General features: G+C 34.9%; 3 protein-coding genes across 3 annotated transcripts in view; 1 reads left to right on the forward strand and 2 right to left on the reverse strand.

Annotated features, from left to right (window-relative positions):
• Window positions 1-490: 490 nt before the first annotated feature.
• On the reverse strand, window positions 491-3,410 carry LOC138128171 (uncharacterized). The gene is made up of 2 exons (XM_069044353.1): window positions 3,332-3,410; window positions 491-2,386 (listed from the first exon to the last, which is right to left on the reverse strand). Exons 1-2 carry the CDS (start codon window positions 3,408-3,410, stop codon window positions 1,443-1,445), a joined length of 1,023 nt encoding a protein of 340 aa, XP_068900454.1. The 3' UTR covers window positions 491-1,442.
• Window positions 3,411-4,246: 836 nt separating this feature from the next.
• Window positions 4,247-5,593, forward strand: Snap29 (Synaptosomal-associated protein 29kDa). The gene is made up of 2 exons (XM_069044623.1): window positions 4,247-4,806; window positions 4,861-5,593. The coding sequence occupies exons 1-2, from the start codon at window positions 4,384-4,386 to the stop codon at window positions 5,191-5,193; spliced, it is 756 nt and encodes a 251-aa protein (XP_068900724.1). The 5' UTR covers window positions 4,247-4,383; the 3' UTR covers window positions 5,194-5,593.
• Window positions 5,594-12,483: 6,890 nt separating this feature from the next.
• LOC138128119 (cuticle protein 16.8-like) overlaps window positions 12,484-17,112 on the reverse strand; it is a 36,909-nt gene continuing 32,280 nt past the window's right edge. Inside the window, exon 3 of the mRNA XM_069044315.1 lies at window positions 12,484-13,395. Coding sequence (XP_068900416.1) covers window positions 13,034-13,395 — 362 coding nt within the window. The 3' untranslated portion in view covers window positions 12,484-13,033. The remainder of the gene's footprint in view (window positions 13,396-17,112) is intronic.

A 17,112-nucleotide genomic window follows, 5' to 3' on the forward strand; every position in this document is an offset into this window, starting at 1 on the left:
CACTGTGCTCTGCCCTCTGCTATTGTGTAGATTTTATTTAAGTTCTGCGAATTTTCAACTAGCATTAGCATTTATCTATGCATTAGCATTTAGCTGAAACTGAAAACGAGTCGTCTAGTCTAGTCAACCGTTCTCGTCTCATTAAGACATACCATAAAATATATTTTTCTCAGAAATCTTCTAATATTTGAAATATATGAGATTTGATCTCATATTGGATACCTTAATATGAAATAGGAGATCATATCCAAATATATGAAACTCATATTAAATATAGAACACCTGGCAACCCTAAATGGAAGAAAGTGATCCTGTTCAATTGATTTAAGATTGTATTTTTTCATTATTCCACTAGTGGAATAAAGTGATTTCATTATTCCACTAGTGGATAAAGTGTTACTTTATACGGTTCATAAGTGTGGATAAAACTTCAATTATAAGGTAATTGTGGATAAAATATTTTTTAGGGCGCCGAAATAATAGTACGTCGAGGGGCCGCCAGAGTAGCGCCATCGTCGGCTCAAATGCTCTATGCTCAAATGGTTCAACCAGTGCCTGACGATCTCCACTTTTGGACGCTTTCAACGCGCAAGAAAATATTTGTTTCACAACTTTTTCGACAGTTTGGGATATTGAATTGTATCATATCAATCCGATAAATAGCCTTCTCTTTTTTTTTATTATTTTAAATTTCGCCCTGGGTTAGAATCGAACCCGCGACCCTCGCGTCCCTGAGCCGAAACGGACTCCCTTACACTATGTCCTGCGTGAGCGACCAATGTTACGAAACGGCCGGGGCGGCCGATACGACGCGGTGCGGGCGATGCGACCGGCGAGGTTTGGGTGTCCTACGTGCTGATTTGTGCTAGCGGCACGGCGCGGCGAGAGAGTGGTGATGACGATAGAGTCGTCGGTAACTAGTCACACAGTCTCGTAGAAAATGGGGTGGTCGAACAAACGTAAAATTTTAATGTGTGACAATGTGGTTTTAAAAATGCTAATTTTAAGACGTAGAAATAGGCCAAGGAAAAGAAATCCGACAAACATTATTTTTTTAGAAAGAATGAAATTTGGAGAGTTTCATCATTTATATAGACAATTAAGAACTTCTCCAAATTTATTTCATAATTATTGTAGAATGCTGCCTACAACATTTGACTATATAGTGAACGCGATAAAATCAGAAATTAGGTACAAGCCAACTAATTTTCAACGACCAATTTCAGTAGAAGAAAGGCTCATGTTAACTTTAAGGTAGGTTAAAAAAATGATTTTTACATTTTATCATTTTATTTTTATTTTTTGTTTAAAAAAATATAGGGTAGTTGCGCCAGTAATGGACACTGCACCAGTAATGGACACTTTTGAGTTAAATAAATTAATAACTTCTGAACTGTAACTCAAAATATTTTATTTTGTGGTTCCTCATATAGCTTAGGTAGTTAATTAAATTCGTGCACAATATAATTATTGTGTACTTCGTTATGTCCACCATCGGATTGTTGGCCACTGCTGTAGATCGAAGAAAGTGGTGAACAATATGGCGATGTGACTCGACTCGTCGTACTTGTTTGGGATAGATGAATCCTATTATGGAGGCTTTCGAGCTTTGTCAGTTCCTGACAGAGCAAATTTTGCACCTTGGTCCGAAAATTTAGTTTATTTATTGAAGGAAGTTGCTTGACATGCGGCAAAAGCGATTTAAAAAAGTTGAGGTCTTCATCGTCGTCATTTGAATTTTTTAGGAATTCCAATTTTTTTGTCTCAAGTAGCAACATTTCTCGTTCAAAATTCCCTTCTTGTTGTGAGACTTTATTTAATTTCCGTTTTCTGGAAACAGCTACAGCTATTGGTTTTGTGGGGCTATTTGCGGCAGGCAGCGATTCTTCCAAGTGCTGTAGTTCCTTCTGTAAACGACTCATTTTCGATTTTCCTTTGCTAGTCGATGGTCCAAATTCTTCATTTTGCTGAGCCAATTCCTCTTGTTCCGCTTCTTGATGTTGTGACATACGTTCCTGCGAGTCTTGAGGCTCATATTCCTGCGATTCATCTTCCTGAAAATCTTGAAAATCACAATTTTCTTCCTGAGATGCAGGCAAATTTCCCTCAGTTTCTCTAGGAGTTGCTATTCGTTTCAAAAACTGCATGGCTTCAAAGTGGCACCATGATCCTGTGTAACGAAATGCTTCTGCTTCGTCACCTGATCTATATTTGCGGACCTTCTTTAACTCCTTCTTAAAGGTGTCACGTAAATTTTTCCACTTCCCTTTAACTGTTTCCTCTAGAAAAGAAAAAACATCACAATTAGAGGCTATAACAATAATTTTTGTTTCAGATACTTGGCCACGGGTATACAATTTAGACAAATTGCATATTCTTTTAGAATTTCAAAAAGTGCTGTGGCTGTTATTGTTGTGGAAGTATGTAAAATTATTTGGAATACACTGGTAATGGAGCATATGCCGGAACCCACGGTTTCATCTTTCAAAGACATTGCAAAAACATTTTGGGAAAGGTGGCAATTTCCTAATTGCATGGGGGCTATAGACGGCAAACATATCAGAATAAAAAAACCTGCAAATTCCGGCTCTATGTATTACTGCTACAAGAATTTTTACTCTATTGGTATGCTTGCTGTTACAGATGCTACCTATAAATTTGTTACGGTAAATGTAGGCTCCTACGGAAAAGACAGTGATGCTGGTGTATTTGATGCTTGTCCTTTACGACGTGGCATAGAATCAGGAAGAATTAATTTTCCAGAGGAAACAATATTACCAGGTTCAACAATTACAGCACCTTTTGTGTTTCTTGGGGATGAAGCGTTTCCACTCTCTGAATACCTTATGAGGCCTTTCCCCAGGAGTCAATTACAAGAGGGTGAAGAAAATGACACTTTTAATTATCGACTATCAAGGGCGAGAATGGTTGTAGAATGTTCATTTGGTAGCATAGTTTCAAAATTCCGAATTTTGGGAAAAGCAATAGAAACTAAAGTGGAAAATGCCGTGCACATTGTAAAGGCCATTACGTTGTTGCATAACATTATTATAGACTTTGAAGGAGTATCAGAATTTGACATAGAACAATTTAGAAATGCTAAAATTGACCCCCGGGCACATTGGAAATCGAGAAAAAAGAATAACGCGTCCACAAAGAAAGCTGCTTTTATAAGAAAAAAACTTTGCAGGTTTTTCACACTACGACCGATACAACGTGTATAGTTAAAACAATAATGTGCATTATACTCGTACCTTACATGCTACACTTTATATACTTTTATAAAGAGTTTTAAATAAATAATAGAATATGGTAAACTTTTTTAACTTACTTGTTTCCCCTAGTTCTTTGGCTATTCGAGTCCATTCTCTATCCACGAAGAGTCGATTATGGTACCTTCTATCAGTCATGTCCCAAAGTAAATTGGTCTTTCTAACTGCCACTATTAAAAGCTCAATAAATGATTCAGACATTGTAAACTTTTTAAATTAAATTCTGTTGGACCTGTTGACACTCGTATTCCACAGTAACTACTGACGAATACTAACAGAAAACTGAGAAGAGAATTTAAAAATATTGAAAAATAATAAATCCCAGGGTGGGGAATAATTTACAAGACATTGACAACGTAAGCAGAATTTTATTTTTGTGAAGATACTGTGTTCAACATCTGCGATATTTGTTCTTTTATTTCTTTTGCTCTTTTGTCCTCTTTCCGACAAGGGTAGATATTTATGAATTATTTTACTACAGTGTTGTAAATAATTAAATTATATTCCCTGGTTCAATGTTCGTCGCTTTCGCTTTACCGACAAAAGAACACATGTGCACCGTCGAAGATGCACCACTGACGGTTCGGGCGAATCGCAGGCGGAAAAATCAAAGAATTTGATCGCCTCTGCCGTCCGGATTTCGGACGAAACAATTTTACGACCAACGCGGCCGCACGTAGGACAGGGCTATAGTACTCCATGCTTTAATAAATCCGGTTCGGCCGCACCGCCCGCACCGTCGTAAGCTAGTCGCTCACGCAGGACGACGCGTTAGGCTATATTCTGCATTATTTATTTTATTGTATCAATATCATTAAGCAATTTTTTTTATTCTCAGCAATGAATTCCCTTGTTATTGTTATGCACCCAACAATACAACAAAGTCTTGATGTGGTCTAGACTCACGTAAAATCTTAATTTGAGGTAGTATTTTCAATGCAGCCAACACACCAAATTCAAAATTCCTGTGTTCCACCGATGAAGTGTCACTTGTCATCACACACAAACGTCAGACGCAAAATTCGTCATCAGTTAGTTGAATGTTGCTGTGATCTTTGTCGTGTTACTCCCCTCGCCATCGAATTAGGCCAACTATTCAACCCTGTCCATAATGTCCAACCATCGATACGTAAAATCAACAAACCCTTTCGATGACGACGACGACGTAGACGACGAAACATTTCTGCGAAACTCTCGGAAGCCCGACGGCCCACAGCCCAGTTTCGACGACCAACTCCAGTCATTCCAGGAACGCAAAAGAGCAATCGAAGATCGCACCATCAACAGCACCGAGAAGAGCCTGAGCATCTTGCGGGATTCGGAACAAATCGGCATCGCCACCGCCGAGGAACTGATGCGACAACGAGAGAAACTGGAGAAAACCGACAAGCAGCTAGATGAAATTAACGCAACGCTGAGATTCTCCCAGAAACATATCAACGGCATCAAGTCGGTGTTCAGCAGCTTGAAGAATTACATGTCGGGGAAGAACGACGTGAATCCAATGGCCTCAGCAGCGTCGAAACCGAGTAACGTGAGTGTTTACTGTTTTAACATGGTAGATTAGTCACGATTTCTGTGTGTCCAGGCCCAACAACCGACTAATTTGCATCAGGAGTTCCAAGAGAAACTCTCTACGTATGATAGATTTGAAAATCATCCGAGCACCAGGATTAAAAATCTAGATTACAACTCGGCGCCGTCGCAGATGTCCGGTAGTAAAGATTTTAGTGCTAAATTAGATGCGAATTTGCAAGAGATGTGTTCCAATATTTCACGTTTGAAAAGTCTGGCCACTGATATGTCAGGCGAAATTGATTCACAGAATGATTTAATTAGTAACATTACAGATAAGGCTGAAACAGCTGACATGAACATCACCAAACAGAATAAAGATATGGTGAGATTATTGAAAAAATAATAATAGGAGTACTGGTTCAAATGTATCGTATGTGAGTCATAGTTTATTTTGCACGAAGCTCCCACAACCACTGATCTGATTAATTGGGAATCAAAATTAGATTTAAGTCAGCCGGGTCATTGTCAATGCTTGATCAGTACCGTTTTAAAATAAGTGTAGCACATACAGATTCAGTTGTACTTGATTATCATCTTACTTTTTATGTAACAGTTATTAGTAAACGATTTTTGTTGCAAATACTCTGCAGTTAAGCTAGTAATTTATCTCGTCCATGTGCATCTGAATGATTGAAATAAAATGCTCTTTAGTTAAGTCTGTTGTGCTGTTTACGTTAGATTGTAAATTATATTTAATGTTAAATTGTCGGTTATAAATTTCTGTATATAAAAACATTTGCTTACTTGTTTAGTTTTAGTTTTCCCATGTGAATACATCAGCACATTTTTGTGAATTGAAAACTTAAATGATGGAATGAAAAAGCAAAAACTAAATGTATACAATCCAGAAGCTTTCGTTAATGATGCTGTTTTGAAGACTCTTGTGGAACAACAACCTCCAGAAAGCAAACAACTTTCACCTTTGAGGTGGTAATCACTAATCATTATTAAAGAGTTATTTATTTTAAATTGATTAAAGATGAAGTCTATGTACAGCAGTTACAGACAACTACAGCAAAGGTTTCAAGAACGGCTTCATGTAAGGTAACATGACAGGAATCATGTATGTACTGTATTCACTAGATTTTGTACCATTCTGCTTTAAATACTATTGATGTACGGGAAAAATACGGAGCGAAGACGGAAGGGAGATAAGATGGATAGATGTATGAAAGAGATATGGAAGAGGAGGGAAAGAATAGAAAAAGAAAGGGGTGGGAAATTTTTAAGAATTGTTTTTTTTTTTAATGTTTAGATACAATTGTAATCAGAAATCCGAAAGCCCGTAGGGCAAATAAAGCATATTTACTACTACTATTGATGTACTAAAATGGAATTAAATATAACTTTAATTTTTGATAGCAGAATGGGAAACCTACAACAAAATTCAAAACGTAAGGGTTGAAATAGTAATTGATAAAAACCAATGGAAATTATCTGAATTGAAAAGGATATGGCGTCACAGTAAAGCGTTTTATATGATTGTTGGGTGTGCAACCCAAAATACATTGGGAAACTTTATTATGAAGTTGGAGAAATTTGGAAAGCTATTTTCTTATAAAAATTGCTATACTCGTACCTGACAGTTCTAAAACAGCAATTTTCTGTGCAAGTGTTTTAGAATTTTAAAATTAACAAGACAGGTGATTATTGTTCTAACATCATAATGTTATCAAAGTGAAAATGAATGCTCTAATCAACTTAGTGAATAGCAGACATTACACGTGACCAAAAACATTTTTTTTTTGTACTCAAACTGAAAATAAGTATTTCTCGATTATTCTCAAAATACGGGAAAACGTTTTTTTTTTTTTTTTTGTTCGTTGTTTGTTATTAACTAAGCTGTCACAATCAGTCTAAATAAGTTTAAATGTAGGAAGGGCGGTTTCACACTTATGAGTGTTATGTCAAAAATTTTGTCTGGTTTTTTTTACTCTCCTCTGTAAGTGCGTTGAAAGTCCGGAAACTTTTGTTGAAATTCCCCGAAAACTAGAGGTGTTGAATAGGACGATTCGCCGTTTCTGAAGTAACACTGCACAATGAAAATTTTTTGCTCTGAAGTGAACATATTGCAATAGCAATTTTAATAGTCAATAATTAATAATGACAGTTCTCCATTGTAATGACATCTGATGACATTTGAATTACATTTTTACGTGTTGCCAACTGAAGCGTATTACCCACGGACCTCTGTATTTTTTTTATTTTCGATCGCATGGTATTACTAAACACTTTTTTGTCAAAAACCATTAAAAATAATTATATATTTTCTTCAAAAAATGCAAACTATGCGACTCTAGAAGACAAACTGAACGTGTTTCTATCTGAGCCGGTCAACACCGGGCTACCGAACATCTGCCTATTGTTCTTCATTTTCCACATACAATTAATTCCAAACAAGTTTCAATATAACAATATACTCTTCCCAAAGTCATTCTATATTGTTCTCTAGTATTTTTCTTGCGAAAATAACGATTTCTAACTGGAAAATTTAAGTTCTTATAAATAAACAATAAATTAATGAAACAAACAATGAGGTGGCAATTTTTAACCTATAAAGGTTTTAATATGTTTTATTTATAACACATTAAAAAAATTTCGTTCAAATCCGAGCTCTTGCTACCGGTTCCGAAATAAAAACCTAACGTTACTCCACTAAACTGTCATTCCAGACTTTCAAGGCACTTACCAACAACTTGCCTTGATTATTTTGTTTTTCCATACCTGAAAAACGAACGTGTTCAAAAACAGGCCTGGCACAATTCCCGAATTAATGCAAGTAATTACTGATAACTGCAATTTAATTGATGTCCCGACTTTGCGCAGGTCATTTGAAAACATGAAGCGAAGAGAGTAGCATTGTGTTTGGAAGCTGAAGGCAGACATTTCGAATATTTACTCTAGTTCATAAATACGATTGGAACTCCTCATGATTCCTTTACAACCGACAGGTCACACATAATGCACCCCTTTATGAAAATCAAGATTTCAACGTTCTCAGAATCATTAACCTAACTTTTAAGACTGACATCCCTTACATCTCATAATTGAAATTAAAATTTTAACGAATTGCCAACTGAAATTTTTGGTCACAGCCAACTCTAATTTTTTTCGATCTCACTTCCCGCACCCCGATGTTTTTTACTTTAAAACAAAAACTAGGAGAAATTGCTTTGTAAGATTGGTATTACGTAACGTAAGAGAGACGGAAACAAATTGGGCGTTTAATCACTATTAATCTTTTACAATTTACAAATTAGGAAATCAGCAAATAAAGCAGTATCGAATTTGATTCTCTAATTTCAGACGTCATCAAAATACTTTCGTCGGAGTCGCTCATTTTGACAAAATTATAGGAGAAACAGAAAAAAATATGGAGCAAGAATGAACCGACACAGCCAACGCTTTAAATTTTAATAATCTACAGGGTTATTATAAATGTTTCCAACATCTAGTTGGCGTAGCGGCGCACCTAAAGCATAGCGCACAGCCACCTACGCTGTTAGAAACATTTATAATAACCCTGTAGTAATCGGCGCGGAAAGTGCTACCAATCCAAGTGTAAAAAAGTTACTACATCATGTTAAATTATTTTATTTTTTAATTTCATTTTTAAATATTTTGGATTTTTTCGTTACAAAAAAGATTGTTTCGGGTGTTTTTTTTTAAATTTCACCTCCAAGTAGCCGTTGAAGAATCGATTGTGAACGCACCACTCACGTAAAACGTAAGATTTAAACAGCTGATCAGTATTCCGCGATCTGTAACCCGTATAGTGCATTCACAATCGACTCTTCAACGCCTCCTATGAGGTGAAATTCATTTTCCCGCAACCATTAGGTAATATCAAGTTATTTACATTAGAGTACGGTAGAATTATTTTACAGCGCGAAAACTATGTTTCAGGCACGATGGCGAAACGGAGTGCCTGATTAGTTTGAGCGCTGTAAAATATCTAACTCACTGCATTGGACAGCCAAACTACGAGTCGCAACACATAAAATGCCATTTTTGCTCTGAATAACATATACTATTTTTTCTTCAAACCTTCATAACAAATTATTTAAGAAATGTTAAGAAACCAGGTAGGAGATTAGGTAGACTGATAAATTAATATAGCTATGACTATGACTAGTAGGTATAAACAACGCTGTGAACAAAACCCGAAATAATTATCCGTCTGTCAACCCCTTTTAATTTTGATAAATTTTGTAAGTAAGTACGTTTTACAATAATGTACAAATTTCTTGATTAAACCTTATTTATTCACTTCAGCTTTCAATATCTCACATTCAGACACAAATTTGTTACAATTTGAGGTAGCAATTTCAAATGATTTAGCTAGTTTACTTCACAGCCGCTCATCAGCGAAGATAAAACTTCACGGACGCTCCTCAGCGGAGATAATAACTTCACGGACACTTACGGATGTTTACTACCATGAGATCATTTAAATTTATAATTAAAGCAGGCTATGGCGTTAAAATTAGATTGGCAACACCGTTGACACCTTGATTTGGATTGTCAAAGTGACGCTTCAAAATTCAATACAAATTATGGAAGGGCGAGTTAACAGTTGTATCCAAGCCGGGTGTTCGATACAACGCTACTTTCAAATGCAGTCGTCCACAAAAAAAATTCGATCTGTAGGTATACGATTCACGATATTATGAGTTTTAGTGTTTCCACATTTCGGGCTCAAATTTGTATGATTCTTTGAACAATGTTCTCCCTAAATTGTCTTTTCTTTCACTTTACTGGACAATTCAACCGAAATTCCAAATAGTTGAGATTTCTGTAATTGTGAAGGCTTCCACCCCTCAAAGTACTTAGTTTTTAAGGAGGTTTTGTCATTATCTTGAATATGAGACATACAAACTTTGATTCACTTAGAACGAATGAATGGCGTTCACCGCTAATGCTCCTCTTCGCATTGTTGACTCATTGCCAACAAAATACCTAACCCATTTCCGCATTCGCGAACTATTACCGAACCTCTTGCATGCGCCAATAAATAATTCCCAGATTTTCTTTCAATCGTCTTTAATTCACTTTATACTCTGTTTTATCGAAGAGTTCGTCCACAAATAACGGGAACAATCGTTTCATGAAATTTGGATTTCGGGTGTACAGTCAAGAAGTCGAAGAACGTTCTGATAAAATAGCAGTCAAAAATCCACAGTGTGCTGTTGCTTCTTTTTATTATTAAATTATGTAGTATTATTTTTTGTTCGACACTGTCAGAATTTGAGAATTTTCAACTATGTGAACGGATTTTGATAAATGTCACAATTTGTCAAAACGAAACGTCAAGCTAATGTTAAAGATTTTAAGCGATTTGAAGCCTTTAAGGGGCTCGTCGAACAAAAAAAAACGTTGTATTCAACTCGTTCGTGTGTAAATTGGGCTTTTTGCCTTTAACTGGCCACTCGTACCAAAAAACTACTATTAAATTATTATTAAATTTACCGTAGGTACAGTTAATTTCAAAATTATAGAGTACACCTAATTTTCTACAGTGTGAAATGCACTTATATTTTTTGTCAATGATCAATGGTCAATTTTGACAAACAAATTCCGAATCTAACCGAAAACGCGAAAGTGCTCATTCTTTCCAAATTAGAAGAAGATCCGTGGGGTAGCCCAGTATTATAAACATTGCGAAGAACACCGTGCAGAGGATAAAACAGACAATATTATGGTGTTCTAAAATATCAGCGACATTTTATGTTGTCAAACTTACCTAACCTATAAAAAATATGACGTTCAAATTTCAAAAAGGCATCTTTACACGTGGAAAAATCTGTAATAAATCGACTTCTTGATTTCTGAGGTGTACTCGATAATTTTGAAATTAACTGTACTATTCCGGGCATGGAATCTTGGCCACAACTAACATTTAATTGACAAATATGTGTGAACTGGCCTTTATTGAATATAACCCAACTTTTGACTCGATACTGCTTTTTTGATGTCACAATAAAAACTTCAAAGTGATTTTTAATCACGGCCTCCTAGATTCATAAGAGACTCGTCTCTTATGAATCTAGGAGGCCGTGTTTTTAATAATTGTCATTTATTAATGACACTAATGATTGCTTTACATATTTTTTTTTTAGAAGAGACTCGTCTCTTATGAATCTAGGAGGCCGTGTTTTTAATAATTGTCATTTATTAATGACACTAATGATTGGTTTACATATTTTTTTTTAGAAATGTCAAAAAAGTGTTGGCCAAGATTCCGTGTCCGGAATAGTACTTCATTCAATGCCACCACTTTTGCAATGTTTTCGTATCTCATTTCTGCACAATTTAAAAAAATGTCTATAGTAATCTAAATTTCATCAGAATAAACGTGAAAACTGTCATAAACGAAAAAAAAAAACACAAAAAATATGTTGTACTCACCAATGTTCTGGTCCACAGGCACCTAGATACCTACATTTAAAAACTATCGACTTGTGTAAAACTGATTAGAGAATTGGAATAAATGTGTACCTATCTCGCTTCTACTGAAGTAGGTAAGGTAAATTTTAAAAAATCACATTTTTTTAAGTGTCCGTTTTTTTCCGGAAGTGTAGGTACTTAGAATTCCGATGTTTAAAAGTAAACAATTCCAATTAGTGAAGCTTAACATCTTCACATATATATTACATTTTTTAATCAAAGAACCACAACACCGCAATTTACACCCAAAATAGAGCTGACAACATTGTACACTTTTGACATAGGGTGAAAAATCTCATCATATAAAAATTGAGGTTATTAGAGATATTAGTAGCGCAGCATGTTAATAAAGTTAATAACAACTAATTTGAGAGTTTAATAAATGTCTTACTTTGCGAGACATTTTTAATAACACATTTAAATTTTAGCTGGGAATTTGCGTACTTTCAAAGACATTAAAAATGACAGACGTTGGCTGGTAGAGATATTTTCATATTTCATGGCGGAAACAAAAGACTGAGAAATGTCACAAATTTGTATTGTCACTGTCAAATTTCTCAAAGACGTTCGTGATTTCGACAGAAATGCAGCAAATTGTCAATAAGAAAGTTATTCATCGTCGAATTAGAGAAATAATTTGTAATACGTTTGATTATATGAGAATAACTTTTCCTTTTGAAGCACTGACAAAAATTGGTTTCCTTAGAATTTGTTTTTTCAATCTATTTAGCGAAAATTTAAATTTACCTAAACATTCCTTTTTACGGCGTTTATGAGAAATTTGACACTGACAATACATTTTTGTGACATTTCTCAGTCTTTTGTTTCCGCCACCAAATATGAAAATACCTCTATAGCCATATAACTATAAACTGTTTATAGTTATATATAGCCAATAGATATCATTAAATTCCCTAAATTTAGTAAAATTTTATATTTACAAACCTAAATCAACAGGTCGTGATTCTTTGATTAAAAAATAGACCTATAGTTTTCAGCATTTTGATTTTGGTCCTGGAAAATATGTAGGTAAGCTGTCACTGTTTTTTTTTAAACAAACAAGCATAATTCGCCCCTTGTGCAAGTTATGTAATTGTCGCTATGTATCTAAGAAAAACTGACAATTCCCAGTTTTTGTAATGACCTAAATCTTAATAGCTCTAGTGTGTGACCAAAATAAAAGAACTTCTTTAAACTTCTTTTTATTGAATTATAATAAGGCACATGACACTTTGAATTCAAGTACTATCCTGTAAATAACAAAAGTCTCCATTTCTTAACTATTTAGACACTTTGTTGTCAATTTATATAGGTAAGTATTATTATTAAACCTATCTCTGAAATTTTAACTAGTGTTTAAAAAATCGTTTTAAAATATCGATAGACGCCTCGTGCTTCAAATTTTATGAAAATAACTATTTCAAGTAACTAAATACTTGCAATAATTCACTCACATATTTACTTTAGATAAATTTGCAAATAATTATTATCGCCACTAAAATGATCGTTTCCTATTAATAATATTTAATAATTAAAACAAATAAAATACATAAAAAATAAACGAAGACGGTATAAAAATTAATCCTAGTAAGTCTCACATTTGCCATTCGACTCACAACTCATCATTTGCCATTTACCTACTGCATCGAATTAATCTCAGACATGCCTTGAAACTTACTAGGACAACTTTTTATCGTACACTTTATCACCGCATAAACTAAAAAATCGAGTGTTGCTTAATGCTGTTGCAGAAGGATGGGCTGAGCCGTCCCTTCATTTGCCAACTTTTCTGCTTCCCGCTGCGCTGCGATCCTCGCATGTTCTTCTGCAATCTTCTGGTATAGCAGGAAGTGCTTGTCTTTTGCGCGATTCACCGCTACCGAGTCCACCGGCACCACGACGGTACCAGGGGCGGCGTTGTGTGCATTGGCGATTTTGGCAAACTGGACCAAGTGACGGTTCTTGGCGGCGGCCACTACGGGGGTGTCTGACGGTAGCGGTGGCGGGCTCTTGTTGAGGACGGGATGGAAGCCGTCTTTGTCGGCGATGTATTCGACGGTGCGGATTTGGTAGCGGGGGTCCACGTAGGAGTATGAGCCTTGAATAAATAACGATAAAAAAATTAAAGACAAATCAGCATGTTACAAAAGTCTGCTGGTCAAGATGGATGTGGTAACTTGTGTTCAAAAACATGTATGACCACGTGGCTTGGTTCTTGCTTTTGTTTCTGTTAACGTATGCCATGCCGTAGTTTCATCAGTTGTAAATTGACGTCGAAATTTGGAGGATTTGGAGAGTTTAAGCCAAAATCACCTTAGTAAAATGTGTACGGCAATGAAGATGCAATAAGTTTATTTTGTGGAATTTTTGAAATTGCTCAAATTTGCACTGATTTGTTAGAAATTAGAATTGACAAAAAATATAAATCAAATGAGCATGGACGTTAATCAAAAATACTGTCAAAGTTGTCATCAAGATAGTCGCAATGGCTTATCATTACGAAAATAACGAGCACACAGTTATATGGGCAATGCTATCAGAATGCAGCTGCAGCTTAAAAGACACTATCCTGAGCCATGCCAGTTTATTAATCTAGTACAGCGCAGAAATAGACAGGATCGGACCCAAAATTTTAGAAAACTATAAAAACAAACATTTTATTGAGAAGATTTAGGCAAAAATTCTTAAGAATAATATACAGGGTGTCTTGAACCTAATATCTCGGTTATTTGCCAACGGATTTTTATGAAATTTAAAATGCAGATATTTTAGACCGTGAAGGTTCAATTAGTAATAATAAAATTACCTCAAGTTAAAAAATGTAATTTTAACACTTGTTTCCTTTATCGAAAATTATGCGCGATTATTATTAGATTGTTTCAAACATTAAAAAATAGTGGTCTACACAAACAATTAAGTAAATCACTTGTCTGATTCAACGAAAAGATTAGATTTTGTCGTTAAAAATTTAATGTAAAATTTGAAGGTATTTGAGCAGTTACCTTTTGAAACAATTGCCAAGCAACATTTTGTACACCCTTCAAAGTCTGTCAAAATTGGGCGCGCTTTATTAGAAACGTCAAATTGTGAAAATTTATTGAAAATACTCTAAAAATAGACTACAGCGGCAGAAATTTCAATATTGTTGAAAAAGGAAAAAAATGCCTATGGAGAATGCCGTAAGAATTTCAATGACACAGTTCGTTTTCTCGTGGAACACTATCCAAATGTAGGCTTTACAAAATGTAAGGTTAAGACAGTCGTCAATTTATTTGAAGACACAGGAAGCGTACGTGAACTAAATTACCTTGCTAAAATATCCCGATCGTGTTTTAGTCCTTTATGTTCGATTGTATTATAATTCATGATTTATGATATCGTTTAGTGTCCACAAACTATCTGTTTATGGACTAGTCCATAAAGATAGTAAAACGGCCGCTTGTCAATTTTGGGTATTACTTCAAAATAAACGTCAAAATTTTCCTAATTTTATTTAAATCAGGAATGAATAGAATTAATAGAAAACTTTGCAGTCAAGATTCTTTAGCTTTTGCCGCAATTTCACTTACTTTGCTCATTATTACAACTAGAAATAAAGACGATTTCAGTTCGTGTTTCAAACACAAACACTGTTCGTTTACAAATAAATAGTAATAAATAATTTCGTAACCACAGAAACAAAAACAGAACACTTCGAAATTATCGTAATTTTTAGAATCTATTAATTTTGTATCTAAAAGAAACTTAACTTCACAATCGAACATAAAGCTTTGTATGTAATTCGTACATAATTAGGCTTTGTGAACTTGCCCTGTTTATTAGCCTCGCTCGCAAGCTCGCTCTGCCATAAACTATAGGGCTCGTCCACAAAGACCTATATTATGTACTTATTACATAAATAGCTATTATGGAAGAATTAAAGCATCCAATATAATAAATTACGTCCAAATGTTGTCTTTAACTTTGTAAATGTTTGTAAGGTTACCAAGATAAACGTCAAATATGTCACCTGCGGTTCTGCGAAAAGGGATGACCAAAATTCTGCAAAATTGCGCGTTTGTTTCATACGCGTCTACGTTTATGCATTTGCAACCACGTTTAACACAGTTTTTTGCTTTTTTCTTGCAAACCAGACGTCTTTCAAGGACGAGTTTTTCCCTACAGCATTTTTTATTGACGATCAATTGTATAGTGCCTCGTGTAGAAGGAACGCCTCAATTTCGAAAACAACCTGTATTTGTCAATTTGTTTAGTCTCCTTCCATTTTCATTAAACGTTTATTGCTCCCACATTTTGTTAATATTCATGACGTTTGACTGTGGCAACAAATTACTCAAATTGAATATGGAAACGATCAAATACAGACATAAAAAAGTCGCAGCGATCAGGTTCTTTATTGATCTCACTGTACTGCTAATACATTTTAAAAATATATTTCACTTCATGTCAACACATCAACACAAACGGACAAACATGTTTATGCTATCGCTTTTCAGTATCAGATTTCGAACTGTGGTCTTGTATTTTTGCAGAGGGAGCATCACCATTAGATTTCTTTGTGTTGCTTTCCTATTAATAAAATACCTGCACTGTAGTTTTCCTCCGAAAATTGAATTTATTTATTATTAATATTAACCGTATTGGTACGTATTGGTATTGGTAAAAGCTGCTCACGATATACAGGATTATTATAAATTATTGTAGTCCAAGTAGGCGTAAAAATTGAATGTAAAATTTATGATTGCCCTTCCATATAAAAAACATCAAAATGATGTGAATAAGTTTCACACACAGGAGTTGAAAACAACTCAATATTTGTGGATTCAATCGTTAATTAAAAAAAAAAAAAAATAAAACTCCATCACCGCTCTTTTCACCTAAAAAATGACAGTGACAGCGACAAAAATTGACAGTCCACTGAAAGCGGCAAAAATTTCATAGCATGGGCATGGCCTGCTTCGACTACAATCATTTATAATAACCCCGTATTTAGCCAAAAACTAGCAAAACATATTTCGCAGAGATTAACAGTTTGTCTTATTTAATTGCGGTCACAGCTTTTTTTACCGACATCCGTTTTATCGACAACCATTCTACCGACAGCCTTTTTACCGACAGCCCGTTTGACCGAAAGCCTTTTGACCGACAAAAATTACCGACAGGCCTTTTCAACGACACCCTTTTGACCGACAAAAATTAAGAATTGAATAAAAACTGTTCTGAAAAGCACAAACAAAACGTCATTAATGTCGGACGTGACCGTTAATAATGAATTAAAATTGGGCATCTGTTTCAAAAAGGCGGCACAATAATGTTTTTTTCCAAAGCTGCCTTGACCCGACAATAATTTATAGATATCCTGTATATTCACTTTGTGTGTCTATCTGTTACGTTAATTTGTTCTCTACCTAATTGACTAATATTAATTTTCTTATTTTTAAAAGTCAACTCAAAGCGCTAGGTAAAGTATTTTTTTTAAACAATTGTCAATGTCAAAATTCCTTCAAAGACCAAACTGTACCACCCTAAAACCTTTCATTTCGTGTCGTAAAATCTCCTTAGATCAGCTTTGAGGTTATGTCAATAATTTTCAAAATTCAGAAAAGTTTCAGGTGTAATCAAATGTTATCCAAAAGATAAGAAATAAATACGATAATGACACTGAAAAATTGCAATTGAACATATTCGATAGTGCAAGCGACTTCACATCAAAATGGCTAACATACAATTGACATTTTACGTTGCCAACCTAATGACCGTCAAATAACTAGTGGCTCATACCAACATGACAACACTTTGGACATTTGTTTTTTTT

This window comes from Tenebrio molitor, chromosome 4 (assembly GCF_963966145.1).
Source record: "Tenebrio molitor chromosome 4, icTenMoli1.1, whole genome shotgun sequence".
Classification (NCBI taxonomy): domain Eukaryota; kingdom Metazoa; phylum Arthropoda; class Insecta; order Coleoptera; family Tenebrionidae; genus Tenebrio; species Tenebrio molitor.